The sequence below is a fragment of the Oncorhynchus kisutch genome, unplaced genomic scaffold, assembly GCF_002021735.2.
Source record: "Oncorhynchus kisutch isolate 150728-3 unplaced genomic scaffold, Okis_V2 scaffold862, whole genome shotgun sequence".
Classification (NCBI taxonomy): domain Eukaryota; kingdom Metazoa; phylum Chordata; class Actinopteri; order Salmoniformes; family Salmonidae; genus Oncorhynchus; species Oncorhynchus kisutch.
The window spans coordinates 67600-82550 of NW_022262807.1; the positions used below are offsets into that span (position 1 = coordinate 67600).

The window sequence follows — 14951 nt, forward strand, 5'->3', positions numbered from 1 at the left end:
GTCAGCCTAGCCATTGAGGGCGCTTTTAAGCTAAACGAGGGGAGAAGTAATATTACCAAGGGCAGAGATAACAGAATGAGCTATCTCTAAGCGTGTGCTGGCCGACGGTAGCTTTGTAGCTAGTCCTGGCGTTAGCTAGGTAGTGTTCACCCCTTGGGCTAATAGCCTAGCTATTGCTAGCACACTGTTAGTGAAGACAAAGCATGTGGCCTAGGCTAACTTAGTCTCAAAAGTATCTTTGTTCTCTAGTGAAAAAGCAGTACAAAGCAAGTAGCGCAAGGTGGGCTAGTTGGGTACAGAATCTATCTGTATGGCGCTAGTTTAGACCGGAGACTGAGAAGAAGCACACTTCCTTTCGGTAAAAGTACTCAACACTCTGGACGAGAGGCTGTAATCCTGTGCTACGCGGGTGACCTGCGAACAGTTAAGCAGGAAAACGGATTCAAGTCATGCTGAGGAGTGCTTAGAGAGCTTGGGATCTCCATAACGAAGAAAATTAGAATGTCAGAGGGCTGGACCGTGGCGCCTTATAAATCACATTTTAAAAAATTCAAATCACATGCGCCGAATACAACAGGTGTGGACCTCATCGTGAAATGCTTACTTAAAAGCCCTTAACCAACAATGCAGTTTTAAGAAAAATAAGAGTTAAGAACAATATTTTGGAATGCTACTGACAATGTCCCGACGAATTAAGGCTGTTCTGAGGGCAAAAGGGGGTGCAACTCAATTAGGAAGATGTTCATAATGTTTTGTACACCTAGGGTCTAGGGTTTCTGGGATAATGGTGTTGATGTGAGCCATGACCAGCCTTTCAAAGCACTCATGGCTACAGACGTGAGTGCTATGGGTCGGTAGTCATTTAGGCAGGTTACCTTACTGTTCTTGGGCACAGGGACTATGGTGGTCTGCTTGAAACATGTTGGTATTACAGACTCAGACAGGGAGAGGTTGAACATGTCAGTGAAGACACTTGCCAGTTGGTCAGCGCATGCTCGGAGTACACGTCCTGGTAATCCGTCTGGTCCTGCGGTCTTGTGAATGTTGACCTGTTTAAAGGTCTTACTCACATCGGCTGTGGAGAGCATGATCACACAGTTGTCTGGAACAGCTGATGCTCTTATGCATGTTTCACTGTTACTTGCCTTGAAGCGAGCTTAGAAGTTATTTAGCTCGTCTGGTAGGCTCATGTTACTGGGCAGCTCTCGGCTGTGCTTCCCTTTGTAGTCTGTAATAGTTTGCAAGCCCTGCCACATCCGACGAGCATCGGAGCCGGTGTAGTACGATTCGATCTTAGTCCTCTATTGATGGTTTGTCAGAGGGCATAGCTTCCGGGTTTGAGTCCCGCTCCTTGAAAGCGGCAGCTCTACCCTTTACCCTTTTGGATGTTGCCTGTAATCCATGGCTTCTGTTTGGGGTATGTACGTACAGTCACTGTGGTGACGACGTCATCGATGCACTTATGGATGAAGCCAGTGACTGATGTGGTGTACTCCTCAATGCCATCGCAAGAATCCCGGAACATGTTCCAGTCTGTGCTAGCAAAACAGTCCAGTAGTTTAGCATCTGCTTTATCTGACCACTTTTTTATTGACAGAGTCACTGGTACTTCCTGCTTTAGTGTTTGCTTGTAAGCAGGAATCAGGAGGATAGAATTATGGTCAGATTTGCCAAATGGAGGGCGAGGGAGAGCTTTGTACACGTCTCTGTGTAAAGAGTAAAGGTGGTCTCGAGTTTTTTCCATATGGTTGCACATTTAACATGCTGATTGAAATTGGGTACATTTTAGTTTCCCTGCATTAAAGTCCCCGGCCACTAGGGGCGCCACCTCTGGATGAGCGTTTTCCTGTTTGTTTATGGTGGTATGCAGCTCATTGAATGTGGTCTAAGTGCCAGCATCGATCTGTGGTGGTATGTTGACAGCTACGAAAAATACAGATGAAAACTCTCTAAGTAGATAGTGTGGTCTACAGCTTATCATGGGATACTCTACCTCAGGTGAGCAAAACCTCAAGACTTCCTTAGATATCGTGCATCAGGTGTTGTTTACAAATATACATAGACCGCCACCCCTTGTCTTACCAGAGGCTGCTGTTCTATCCACACACACAAAACAAGTACACACACAGACTTGAACAAAAACACTAAAGTGTGACATTGTTTTTATACTTGTTGTGCATGATACAGTATACTGAAGGGGTTTGAAAAAAACATTTTGCGATTTTGCACTTGGACACATCATCAGTGGGTTCATGGAGTGTTTCGGGTCCTTCAACTTCAGAAACCCTAAAAAAAATGGGGCAAACAAAACCCGGTAAATACCAGCATACCGTGTATAAGCACTACAAGAAACAATTACCGACAAAGGACATGGGGTGGAACAGAGGGTTAAATACACAACGTAATTGATGGAATTGGAACCAGGTGTGATGGAAGACAAGACAAAACCAATGGAAAATGAAAAGTGGATCAGCGATGGCTAGAAGGTCGGTGACTTCGTCCGCCGAACGCTGCCCGAACAAGGAGAGGGACCAATTTCGGCGGAAATCGTGACAACATAAGCTCAACCGTCCAGCGGGAGACCCACCGATCCTGTAGAGGAAGGCATATCAGAATCAGAATCATAAACCCCTGAAATGCCAATGCTACCTGGGTAATACTCTGATGCGTACCCGGAGCACCCAGACTGATGTGCAAATAGTATGTCAGGGGTTTGGGTGCTATGACAGTAAAATATGCACTTCCGTTATACTGATAATTAAAGAGCTATACCAAGGGACTTTTATTTAGAAAATTGATGAAGGTGTTATGACTGTTGTTATGAATGATACTGATAAATTCATGAAGGTGTTGTGACTGTTGTTATGAATGATACTGATAAATTCATGTTGTGACTGTTGTTATGAATGATACTGATAAATTCATGTTATGACTGTTGTATTGAATGATACTGACAAATTGATGTTATGACTGTTGTTATGAATGATAATGATAAATTCATTAAGGGGTTATGACTGCTGTTATGAATGATACTGATAAATTCATGAAGGTGTTGTGACTGCTGTTATGAATGACACTGCAACTCTCATGAACTGTTATGTATACCCCATTAATATGATGTGTTACCTGTGTGTGCATGTGTGTGTCTGTCGTTCACCTGTCCGTCCGTTCGTCTGGACCATATCTGTTCGTGCCAACAATCCACTCCATGCTACAACTTGTCATGACAATCATGTTTGTTAGCACAAACAGGTCTGGTACTCGGGCTGATGTGTCTGTATGTGTGTGTGGGTGTGATGGTGTTTGACTGAATAGGTTACCTGTTCAGAGAGGTATTTGTCCCATGACAAAGACAGCTTCCTTGACTGGAAGGACACCTTCCAAAGAATATAGATTCAGATTCTAGGTTGACATTTTAACTATTCATATTTTTTAAAATCATTTTAACCCACCTGAGGAGGAGCACTATGCCTGAGACTGCTTTTAGCACATCTTCTATGGAAATGGACATAACCCTTTTAACCCCTAATAAAAAACAACGTTGTTAATTCATGTCATCTAAAACATGTATACTTACCTGGAATGGCCTTCTAAAACATGTTTACTTACCTGGAATGGCCTTCTAAAACATGTATACTTACCTGGAATGGCCTTCTAAAACATGTATACTTACCTGGAATGGCCTTCTAAAACATGTATACTTACCTGGAATGGCCTTCTAAAACATGTATACTTACCTGGAAGAGGCATTGATGCTATGGACTGGCCCGCCCATTCCCCAGACCTGAATCCAATTGAGCACATCTGGACATCATGTCTCGCTCCATCCACCAACGCCACGTTGCACCACAGACTGTCCAGGAGTTGGCGGATGCTTTAGTCCAGGTCTGGGAGGAGATCCCTCAGGAGACCGCCACCTCATCAGGAGCATGCCCAGGCGTTGCAGGGAGGTCATACAGGCACGTGGAGGCCACACACACTACTGAGTCTCATTTTGACTTGTTTTAAGGACATTACATCAAAGTTGGATCAGCCTGTAGTGTGGTTTTCCACTTTAATTTTGAGTGTGACTCCAAATCCAGACCTCTATGGGTTGATAAATTGGATTTCCATTGATAATTTTTGTGTGATTTTGTTGTCAGCACATTCATCTATGTAAAGAAAAAAGTATTTAATAAAAATATTTCATTCATTCAGATCTAGGATGTGTCTGGGGGCGGGGAGGGCGGGGGGGGGGAAGGGGCAGTTACCAAACAATGGATTTTTTAACACTTCTGAAACGTGAGCAAACTGATTTCCTGTCTTGTATTTTGTAGGTACTGGTCCTGGTGAGCCTAATGGTGACAGAAGGGAGAACTGTGGCATGCTTTGGACGCAGTTACGAGACCAGGAATGAAAAGGTGTCTGCTGCAGGGCTACCCTGGATCTGTGGGAAATATGCATATGGAATCATATAATCTATGCATTCACACACACAGAGACAAACACGCACGCACACGCGCACACAGACACACACACTTGCGTACACACACACGTGCGCACACATACACGTGCACACACACACACCTTGTATGTATCGACAGTCTGAGCAACCAGAGAAGAGACCTTTAAGAGCTGCAGCAATGTGTCTGGGGCTGCTGAGTGTTCTCCTACTGTCTGGGATCATAGGACTGTACCTCTACTGTGAGTTCATATGTTATTGTCTGGGAACATAGGACTGTACCTCTACTGTGAGTTCATATGTTACTGTCTGGGATCATAGGACTGTACCTCTACTGTGAGTTCATATGTTACTGTCTGGGATCATAGGACTGTATGTCTACTGTGAGTTCATATGTTACTGTCTGGAATCATAGGACTGTACCTCTACTGTGAGTTCATATGTTACTGGCTGGGATCATAGGACTGTACCTCTACTGTGAGTTCATATGTTACTGTCTTGGATCATAGGACTGTACCTCTACCCTGAGTTCATATGTTACTGTCTGGGATCATAGGACTGTACCTCTACTGTGAGTTCATATGTTACTGTCTGGGATCATAGGACTGTACCTCTACTGTGAGTTCATATGTTACTGTCTGGGATCATAGGACTGTACCTCTACTGTGAGTTCATATGTTACTGTCTGGGATCATAGGACTGTACCTCTACTGTGAGTTCATATGTTACTGTCTGGGATCATAGGACTGTACCTCTACTGTGAGTTCATATGTTACTGTCTGGGATCATAGGACTGTACCTCTACTGTGAGTTCATATGTTACTGTCTGGGATCATAGGACTGTACGTCCACTGTGAGTTCATATGTTAATTTCTTACCTTGTTAGAAATGTTAACTATTAATTTCCTGGTCTTGTAATCGGTAACTTTTGGAAATGTTGATCCTTTGCAGACGACTGAGCAACTACTGTGCTGTACATCAATGGAACGAGGAGGAGAGCCATTGGAAACACCTTCGAGGCAACAGAAAAGTAAATGAATGGTCCAAAATGGAAATGTGAAAGGAAATGGAGGATGAATTTGTTTGTGGCTTTTCCAGATAAACCAGGATGAGAAGGAAGAAAACAAGGTTGACAGCCTCCTGGTTCATTGAAATGACGTGGAAACAACGTTGATACAACCAGTTTGTGCCCAGTGGGTATCACATATAGTAAGCCCCAGACTGACTGGACGGCTCTCAAGTTGAGAAGGTGGTTGACCATGGAGATGTCTGAGGACATTGTTTATGCCAATGAAGACGTTAGAGGAAAACAAAGTGTTTCAGGGGACCATTTTTATAATAGAGGAGACGACATCTATGAAGACATTTATGAAACTCCAGACACCATCAAGTTTAATGACTTCAGAAACAAGACTGAGGATGTTACCCCAAGGAGCAGACCAGGAGCTAAACTCTCAGGTAATGTCCACACACACGCACGCACACACACACGCACGTACACACACATCTCCTTTATGTGTCCACAGAGTCTGAGCAACCAGAGAAGAGACCTTTAAGAGCTGCAGCAATGTGTCTGGGGCTGCTGAGTGTTCTCCTACTGTCTGGGATCATAGGACTGTACCTCTACTGTGAGTTCATATGTTACTGGCTGGGATCATAGGACTGTACCTCTACTGTGAGTTCATATGTTACTGTCTGGGATCATAGGACTGTACCTCTACTGTGAGTTCATATGTTACTGTCTGGGATCATAGGACTGTACCTCTACTGTGAGTTCATATGTTACTGTCTGGGATCATAGGACTGTACCTCTACTGTGAGTTCATATGTTACTGTCTGGGATCATAGGACTGTACCTCTACTGTGAGTTCATATGTTACTGTCTGGGATCATAGGACTGTACCTCTACTGTGAGTTCATATGTTACTGTCTGGGATCATAGGACTGTACCTCTACTGTGAGTTCATATGTTACTGTCTGGGATCATAGCACTGTACCTCTACTGTGAGTTCATATGTTACTGTCTGGGATCATAGGACTGTACCTCTACTGTGAGTTCATATGTTACTGTCTGGGATCATAGGACTGTACCTCTACTGTGAGTTCATATGTTAATTATAATCTTATAATCTTATAATCTTGTTATATGTTTTGGCTACTAAACACCTGGTGTTTTACTCAGTAACTTTCAAATGTTTTGATTCTTTCAGATGACAGAGTATATAACAACTTGACTGAAGACAGGGACCAGCTACAGACTAGCTACAACAACTTGACTGAAGACAGGGACCAGTTACAGACTAGCTACAACAACTTGACTGAAGACAGGGACCAGTTACAGACTAGCTACAACAACTTGACTGAAGACAGGGACCAGCTACAGACCAGTTACAACAATCTGATTGCAGAGAGAGACCAGTTACAGACCAGTTACAACAATCTGATTGAGGAGAGAGACCAGTTACAGACCAGTTACAACAACCTGACTGAGGAGAGAGACCAGTTACCGACCAGTTACAACAATCTGACTGAGGAGAGAGACCAGTTACAGACCAGTTACAACAACCTGACTGAGGAGAGAGACCAGTTACCGACCAGTTACAACAATCTGACTGAGGAGAGGGACCAGTTACAAACCAGTTACAACAATCTGACTGAGGAGAGGGACCAGTTACAAACCAGTTACAACAATCTGACTGAGGAGAGGGACCAGTTACAAACCAGTTACAACAATCTGACTGAGGAGAGGGACCAGTTACAAACCAGTTACAACAATCTGACTGAGGAGAGAGACCAGTTACCGAGGACAGCTGGTATTTATTTTTGTTCTGCACTATATATTTAATTACTCATTAATATCTAGTCCAGTGAATCGTGATGTATAACATGTGGCATGTATTGCTATTATTATTGTTAGTATTATTATTGTTACTGTTATTATTAGTGGTAGTAGTAGTAGTATTGTAATAATAATAATAATAATAAGTATTATTATTGGTGCTCTTTTTAAAATTATTATTGCTATTATTATTATTTATGCTAATTTTATTATTGTTATTATTGTTAGTATCATTATTTTTTATTTTATTGTGTTGTGTTGTGAAACAGAGAGAAGCGGCTGTCCTGTTGGGTGGAGGAAGTTTGACTGCAGCTGTTACTTCCTCTCCATCGTGTCTAAAACCTGGGAGGAGAGCAGACAGGACTGTCTGAATAGAGGAGGAGACCTGGTGATCATCCAAAGCAGAGAGGAACAGGTGAGATGCTCTGTTGCAGGTCCATGTTGTTTGTTTCAGTGTCTGAATGTTGTTAGTACATTGATTATACTCCAGAAAGATTGATAAAAATCACATTTTCTAATATAATTAAATCTGTTAGTAGTTGGATGTATTGTACCTGTTGCTGATATGGTTGTTGGTAAAATGGGTGCATCAGTAGGCTCTATCTCAAATCATTCCGGTCAAAACACAAAAAATGTGTTTCCAAACACCAGCAAGAAGGTTATAATACCAGATCTATATTAGGTCATATCTACATCTAGCTATTGTTAGCTAGTTAGCTAGCTACAGGAGGAATTAGAATGATGAAGCTTTCTTTGCAGCACATCACACAATACATTATCTTTCACATACACTTTAAAAGCGATTACGTTTTCATCTTTAAAACACATTGTCTAACTCATTCTAACTAGCTAACGTTACTAGCTATACAATGTTGTTGGTTTGTCATGAACATATCATCTCGGTTCTAATGTGTTGTTGTTTTAGTAAGTTACACCCTTCTTCCTATTTATGATTCGCTGACACAAGAGCTCTCAATACCTTTTCATTGGATCTGCAAACTGTCCACTTGTGTCAGCGAATCATATAGCTATAATTTCATAGACATTTTGGAGATCCAATAAAAATGTATTGAGATTGAATGGAATCTGAAGGAGGGTTGGACATACTAACACAACAACACATTAGAAGTGAGAACTGTGATGTTCTCATGGTTAGCCTATGTTCCCAGACATTACTAACATCTGGATGTGGGAACTCCTCTCAGGCCTGCTAAGTTAGGTTAGCTCACGGCAAACCAAAATAAAAATACAGTGCATTCAGTAAGTATTCAGACTCCTTGACTTTTCCCACATTTTGTTTGTACAGCTTTATTCTAAGATATGTATATATATACTTTTTAATTTCCCTCATAAATTTAGATACAAGTTTTTTTAGTAAATGTATAAAAGACTAAACTGAAATATCACATTTACATAAGTATTCAGACCCTTTACTACGTACTTTGTTGAAGTCTTCTTGGATATGACACTACAAGCTTGGCACACTTGTATTTGGGAAGTTTCTCTCATTCTTCTCTGCAGATCCCCTCAAGCTCTGTCAGGTTGGATGGGGAGTGTTGCTGGACTGCTTTTTTCAGGTTTCACCAGAGATGTTCGAATGGGTTCAAGTCCGGGCTCTGGCTGGGCCACTCAAGGACATTCAGAACTTGTCCCGACAAGCCACTCCTGCATTGTCTTGGCTGTATGCTTAGGGTCGTTGTCCTATTGGAAGGTGAACCTAAGCCCAAGTCAGAGGTCCTGAGCACTCTGGAGCAGGTTTTCATCAAGGATCAATGTACTTTGCTCTGTTCATCTTTCCGCGATCCTGACTAGTCTCCCATTCCCTGCCACTGAAAAACATCCCCACAGCATGATGCTGCCACCATCATGCTTCACCTTAGGGATGGTGCCAGGTTTCCTCCGGACGTGACGCTTGGCATTCAAGCCAAAGGGTTCAATCTTGGTTTCATCAGACCAAGGAATCTTGTTTCTCATAGTCTGAGAGTCCTTTAGGTGCCTTTGGCAAACTCCAAGCATGCTGTCATGTGCCTTTTACTAAGGAGTGGCTACCGTCTGGCCACTCTACCATAAAGGCCTAATTGGTCGAGGGCTGCAGAGATGGTTTGCCTTCTGGAAGGTACTCTCATTTCCACAGAGGAACTATGTCTAAAAACCTATTTTTGCTTTTACATGATGTGGTATTGTGTGCCGATTGATGAGGGAGTAATTTATCCTCTCTAGGGGAGTGCCAAATTCAAAAACAGAAATACTCACTATAAAAAAATCATTAAACATACAAGTGTTATACATCGGTTTAAAGATTAACTTGTTAATCCAACCACAGTGTCACATTTCAAAAATACTTTACTGCGAAAGCAAACCATGCGATTATCTGAGAACAACGCCCAGCAGACAAATCATTAAAAATAGTAACCAGGAGTTACAAAAGTCAGAAATAGCGATACAATTAAATCACTTACCTTTGATGATCTTCATATGGTTACACTCACAAGACTCCCAGTTACCCAACAAATGTTTGTTTTGTTCGATAAAGTCCCTCTTTATATCCAAAAACCTCAATTTTGTTAGCGTGTTTTGTTCAGTAATCGACTGTCTCAAACATCCGGTGAAATTGCAGAGTGTGAAACTCAACAAAACAGAAATTCTCATAATAAACATACATAAACGATACAAGTGTTATACATCAGCTTAAAGACAAACTTCTTGTTAATCCAATCACTGTGTGAGATTTCAAAAAGGCTTTACGGCGAAAGCAAACCATGCGATTATCTGAGAACAGCTCCCAGCAGACAAATCATTACAAACAGTAACCAGCCAAGTAGAGGAGTAACAAAAGTCAGAAACAGCGATAAAATTAATCACTTACCTTTGATGATCTTCGTATGGTTGCACTCCCAAGACTCCATGTTACACAATAAATGTTTGTTTAGTTCAATAAAGACCCTCTTTATATTCAAAAACCCACGTTTTGTTGGTGCGTTTTGTTCAGTAATCCATTGGAACAAAGCGCGGTCACAACAGACAGACGAAAAATCTAAAAAGTACCATAAAAGTTCGTAGAAACATGTCAAACGATGTTTATAATCAATCCTCAGGTTGTTTTTTGACATAAATAAATCGATCATATTTCAACCGGACAATAGCTCCGTCAATAGAAAAGGAAAAACAAGAAAGGCTTGCTCCCGGTCACGTGCAGGACTCACGTCTGGAAATTTCCACTGTCCTCTCATTGAAAGTGGTGTTTCATTCGCTCTTCCGTCTGTTCTTCAACTCCTGGCTGAAACCTACATCACAGCCACTGACAAAGCACATTAGTGATGGGCATTCCGAGTCTTTTCAGTGAGCCGGTTCATTTGGCTCCAAAAAGGCTCTTTGTTCCAAAAGCTTAAAAATCTACCTACAACCATGAAAAAATTGCAAATCCAAAATGAAGCCCAAAAGCTTGGCCATTATGCGAGATCGTGGAATGCGTGTTGAAATGAAAAGGCTGAATGCTTGCTCACCATGGTAACCTATGCACGCATTGCGCCTTTTGCTTTTCAATGATACTCACATTTTTAATTGCACCTCGTCTTACGCTGGTTGAGCTCCCTCCATTTCATTCCATAATTATTTACAGACAATGTAGTAAACTATAGCCTAATCATATTGAAGTTAATTTCCTTGGAAAGAGAACTGCCACGTGATTCTCCTCCCATGAATAGGCAGCCTACTCTATTTCATTGAGACCACACATACAGTGAGCTCCAAAAGAACTGCAACCGTGACACATTTTTTGTTGTTTTGGCTTTGTACTCCAGCACCTTGGATTTGACATGAGACCGTTTAGAAATTACAGCACTTTTTGTACATAGACCCCCCATTTTAGGCAACCAAAAGTATTGGGACGAATTCACATGTGTATTAAAGTACTAGAAATGTACATTTTTGGTCCCATATTCTTAGGCATCAGTGATTACATCAAGCTTGTGACTCTACAAACCTGTTGGATGCATTTGCTGTTGGTTTTAATTGTGTTTCAGATTATTTGGTGCCATTCGAAATGAATGGTAAAAAATTGTAAAATGGTAAATAATGTATTCTGTCATTTTGGAGACACTTTTATGGAAAATAAGAATAGAATATGTTTCTAAACACATCTACATGGATGCTACCATGATTACGGATAGTCCTGAATGAATCGTGAATAATGATGAATGAGCAAGTTACAAAGGCATAAATACTATCCGGAATCATGTAATCACGTCATCATTAATGTAGACGTGTTTAGAAACATATTCTATTCTTATTGACAATAAAAGTGTCTGCAAAATACACAATACATTTTTGACCATTCATTTCAATTGGAGAAAGCAGAAAGACAACTGTTTCCAAGTAATCTGCGGGACAAAAACATATTTTCATCCCAAAATGGTCTGCCGGACTGCCCGCTCCCACCCGCAGCATGAAAAATGCCTACTGCCCGCTCCCACCCGCAGCATGAAAAATGCCTACCGCACACTCCCACCCGCAGCATGAAAAATGCCTACCGCCCGCAATGATCTGTCGGTGCAGCCCTCTACTCAACACATCCTGTGGAATAAGCACATTCATAACTGTTTTATAACACCTCAGATTAATGTAACATTACTGAAGGTGTCTGTACACACTCTATAAAGGCATATGACATGTTTTATAACACCTCAGATTAATGTAACGTTACTGAAGGTGTCTGTACACACTCTATAAAGGCATATGACATGTTTTAGAACACCTCAGATTAATGTAACGTTACTGAAGGTGTCTATACATACTCTATAAAGGCATATGACATGTTTTATAACACCTCAGATTAATGTAACGTTACTGAAGGTGTCTATACACACTCTATAAAGGCATATGACATGTTTTATAACACCTCAGATTAATGTAACGTTACTGAAGGTGTCTGTACACACTCTATAAAGGCATATGACATGTTTTATAACACCTCAGATTAATGTAACATTACTAAAGGCGTCTGTACACACTCTATAAAGGCATATGACATGGTTATGATGCCATCATGCCATTTCATTTAGTAATGTGACAGAGAGGTTGGTTAATTATAAAACGCCTCTATAATACCCTTTATAAAACTGGTCATCTATAACACACTTTACACTATTGAAAATGACTTACGACAGTTTATGACACATTTTAAAATGTATGAAGGCTTAACGAATGCATGAATAAGGACACCTACAGTAAAGTGTTTTGACTCAGTTGCGACCCGTTTTGGGGTTTCAAAACATTTTCTTTAAAACCTATATGATCTGTGCAGTTCTAGGCAATATTCAGTTGAAGCTACACCACCAGAGAGCTAATCTAAGGTTGGTTTATATGGTTTAGCCAGTTTAAAGTTGCTGTATGGCATCACATTATTGACGGGGTTTTATACTGTACATATAATGTTCATTTAGGAAATGCTCTTTTACTATTTAAACAGGACTACATAAAAACGTTTAAGGTGATGTCCTGGATTGGTCTGACTGATGAAGCTAGAGAGGGTCTCTGGACGTGGGTGGACAACACACAGCTAACTACAGCAGAGTGAGAGATGTGTCCATATGGTTCTGAATTCAATCACGGCAGACAATAGATTTTCAGATTTTTAAACACTTCTGTAGAGTGAGCAAACTTGTTTTGTGTCTTGTCTTGCCTTTGTAGGTACTGGCATCCTGATGAACCGAATGGTGGAAGAGAAGAGAACTGTGGAATGATTCAGATGAATTATGATGCCTGGAATGACACCTCGTGCTCTGCAGCGCTCCCCTGGATATGTGAGAAATATGCATATTGTTAGGTTCTAAAAGAACCTAGTAAAACTCACTACGATTAGTAAAACTTTAACCAAGTTTATTCACCCATTGGGTCATACAATTGCTTAAGACAAAAACATGGTTCCATCCATGGTAGTATATATACACCCCAATTTGGCTGACGTCCTCCTCTCTAAACATAACTTCCTGCCTAGCAAAAAATATGTAAAGTGATACGAGCAATAAACTATTACTTCTCCTTTAACATGACCTGACCTTCACTAATCCACAGCTCGCCACCATTATCAGTCACTGCAGTCATGTAATATCCTCTACTCAGGACTTCCCAAATCCCCCTGGCTCCTATCCAACCTTCATTGACCCAACCATATACATTCCTCCTACAGATCCCCCTTAACTTCTGGTGTAGAAACCAGATTATGGCACTCCTCATGTCTCTAGCATAACTGATGATTAACAATATTTAAAGTTTAGAAATCCGAACCCATCAATATGCTTAAGAGACGCAGCTCATATAATCTATGCATGCATACACGGCCTACCTGAGTGATCTAGTTGAACCGCTCTACTCAGCAACGACACCATGTTGTTTGGCCTGTAATGTTGTTTGTCTGTAAACGACAGTCGTCTCTATGAGCTCATTCACAACGATCATGTCACTCTCTGTATCAAACCTGCTGTCTCCCTTCCACCACGTCCTGCACAGTGAAGTCATCATTACTTAGTCTGAGCTGACCAAGGACTGTACACAGTGTGACACTTTGTTTATACACTGCAATTGAGAAAAGTTTGTCGACATTGTTAAGCCAGAGAGTAGTTTATTGTTTTATGTTTTTATTTTGCGTTGTCAGTTTATTTTTTGATTGCTGTTGAGACAACTTTTATCACATGTGATTATGTATTTCCTGACCTGCCTTATGATATACTTTAATACTGTAGGCTGTTTTTTAGTCTTGTGTTAATAAAAGGAAAGACTTCAGATAATGACTCTGTTCCATTATATCCACACTATATTAGAGATACATGCCAGAGTCTGGTGAAGTGGTCCAAGCTCCTGACTCTAGAACACACATGCCCCCAGAGTGTGTCTACATCCTTTCTGACCCTCTCTATGGTTATCTCCCAAACTTCATCTTCATCCGTTCTGTTATAAAAAATAATACAATACATTTCCCACTGACTGTGAGAAACTCTAGCTCCTCCACTCTGAGGTAATGGAAACAGATCTCCAGTCCTGTGTAGAGTAGATCAGATAGCAGTTCTCTCCAGTCCTGTGTAGAGTAGATCAGATAGCAGTTCTCTCCAGTCCTGTGTAGAGTAGATCAGATAGCAGTTCTCTCCAGTCCTGTGTAGAGTAGATCAGATAGCAGTTCTCTCCAGTCCTGTGTAGAGTAGATCAGATAGCAGTTCTCTCCAGTCCTGTGTAGAGTAGATCAGATAATGGTTCTCTCCAGTCCTGTGTAGAGTAGATCAGATAGCAGTTCTCTCCAGTCCTGTGTAGAGTAGATCAGATAGCAGTTCTCTCCAGTCCTGTGTAGAGTAGATCAGATAGCAGTTCTCTCCATTCCTGTGTAGAGTAGATCAGATAGCAGTTCTCTCCAGTCCTGTGTAGAGTAGATCAGATAGCAGTTCTCTCCAGTCCTGTGTAGAGTAGATCAGATAGCAGTTCTCTCCAGTCCTGTGTAGAGTAGATCAGATAGCAGTTCTCTCCAGTCCTGTGTAGAGTAGATCAGATAATGGTTCTCTCCAGTCCCGTGTAGAGTAGATCAGATAATGGTTCTCTCCAGTCCTGTGTAGAGTAGATCAGATAGCAGTTCTCTCTAGTCCTGTGTAGAGTAGATCAGATAGCAGTTCTCTCCAGTCCTGTGTA

The 14951-nt window shown here is 41.2% G+C and overlaps 1 protein-coding gene across 3 annotated transcripts; it reads left to right on the forward strand.

Moving 5' to 3' along the window:
* The first annotated feature begins 4572 nt into the window (after positions 1 to 4572).
* LOC116362671 (C-type lectin domain family 4 member M-like) lies at positions 4573 to 14060 on the forward strand. 3 transcript variants are annotated; one of them, XM_031816728.1, is made up of 6 exons: positions 5391 to 5899; positions 5968 to 6069; positions 6652 to 7254; positions 7550 to 7695; positions 12748 to 12851; positions 12969 to 14060. In XM_031816728.1, exons 1-6 carry the CDS (start codon positions 5701 to 5703, stop codon positions 13102 to 13104), a joined length of 1290 nt encoding a protein of 429 aa, XP_031672588.1. In that variant the 5' UTR covers positions 5391 to 5700; the 3' UTR covers positions 13105 to 14060. The 3 variants fall into 3 exon arrangements, with proteins under 3 accessions (XP_031672590.1, XP_031672588.1, XP_031672589.1); XM_031816730.1 differs by lacking the exons at positions 5391 to 5899; positions 5968 to 6069 and adding an exon at positions 4573 to 4683; XM_031816729.1 differs by lacking the exon at positions 5968 to 6069.
* The last annotated feature ends 891 nt before the right edge of the window (positions 14061 to 14951 follow it).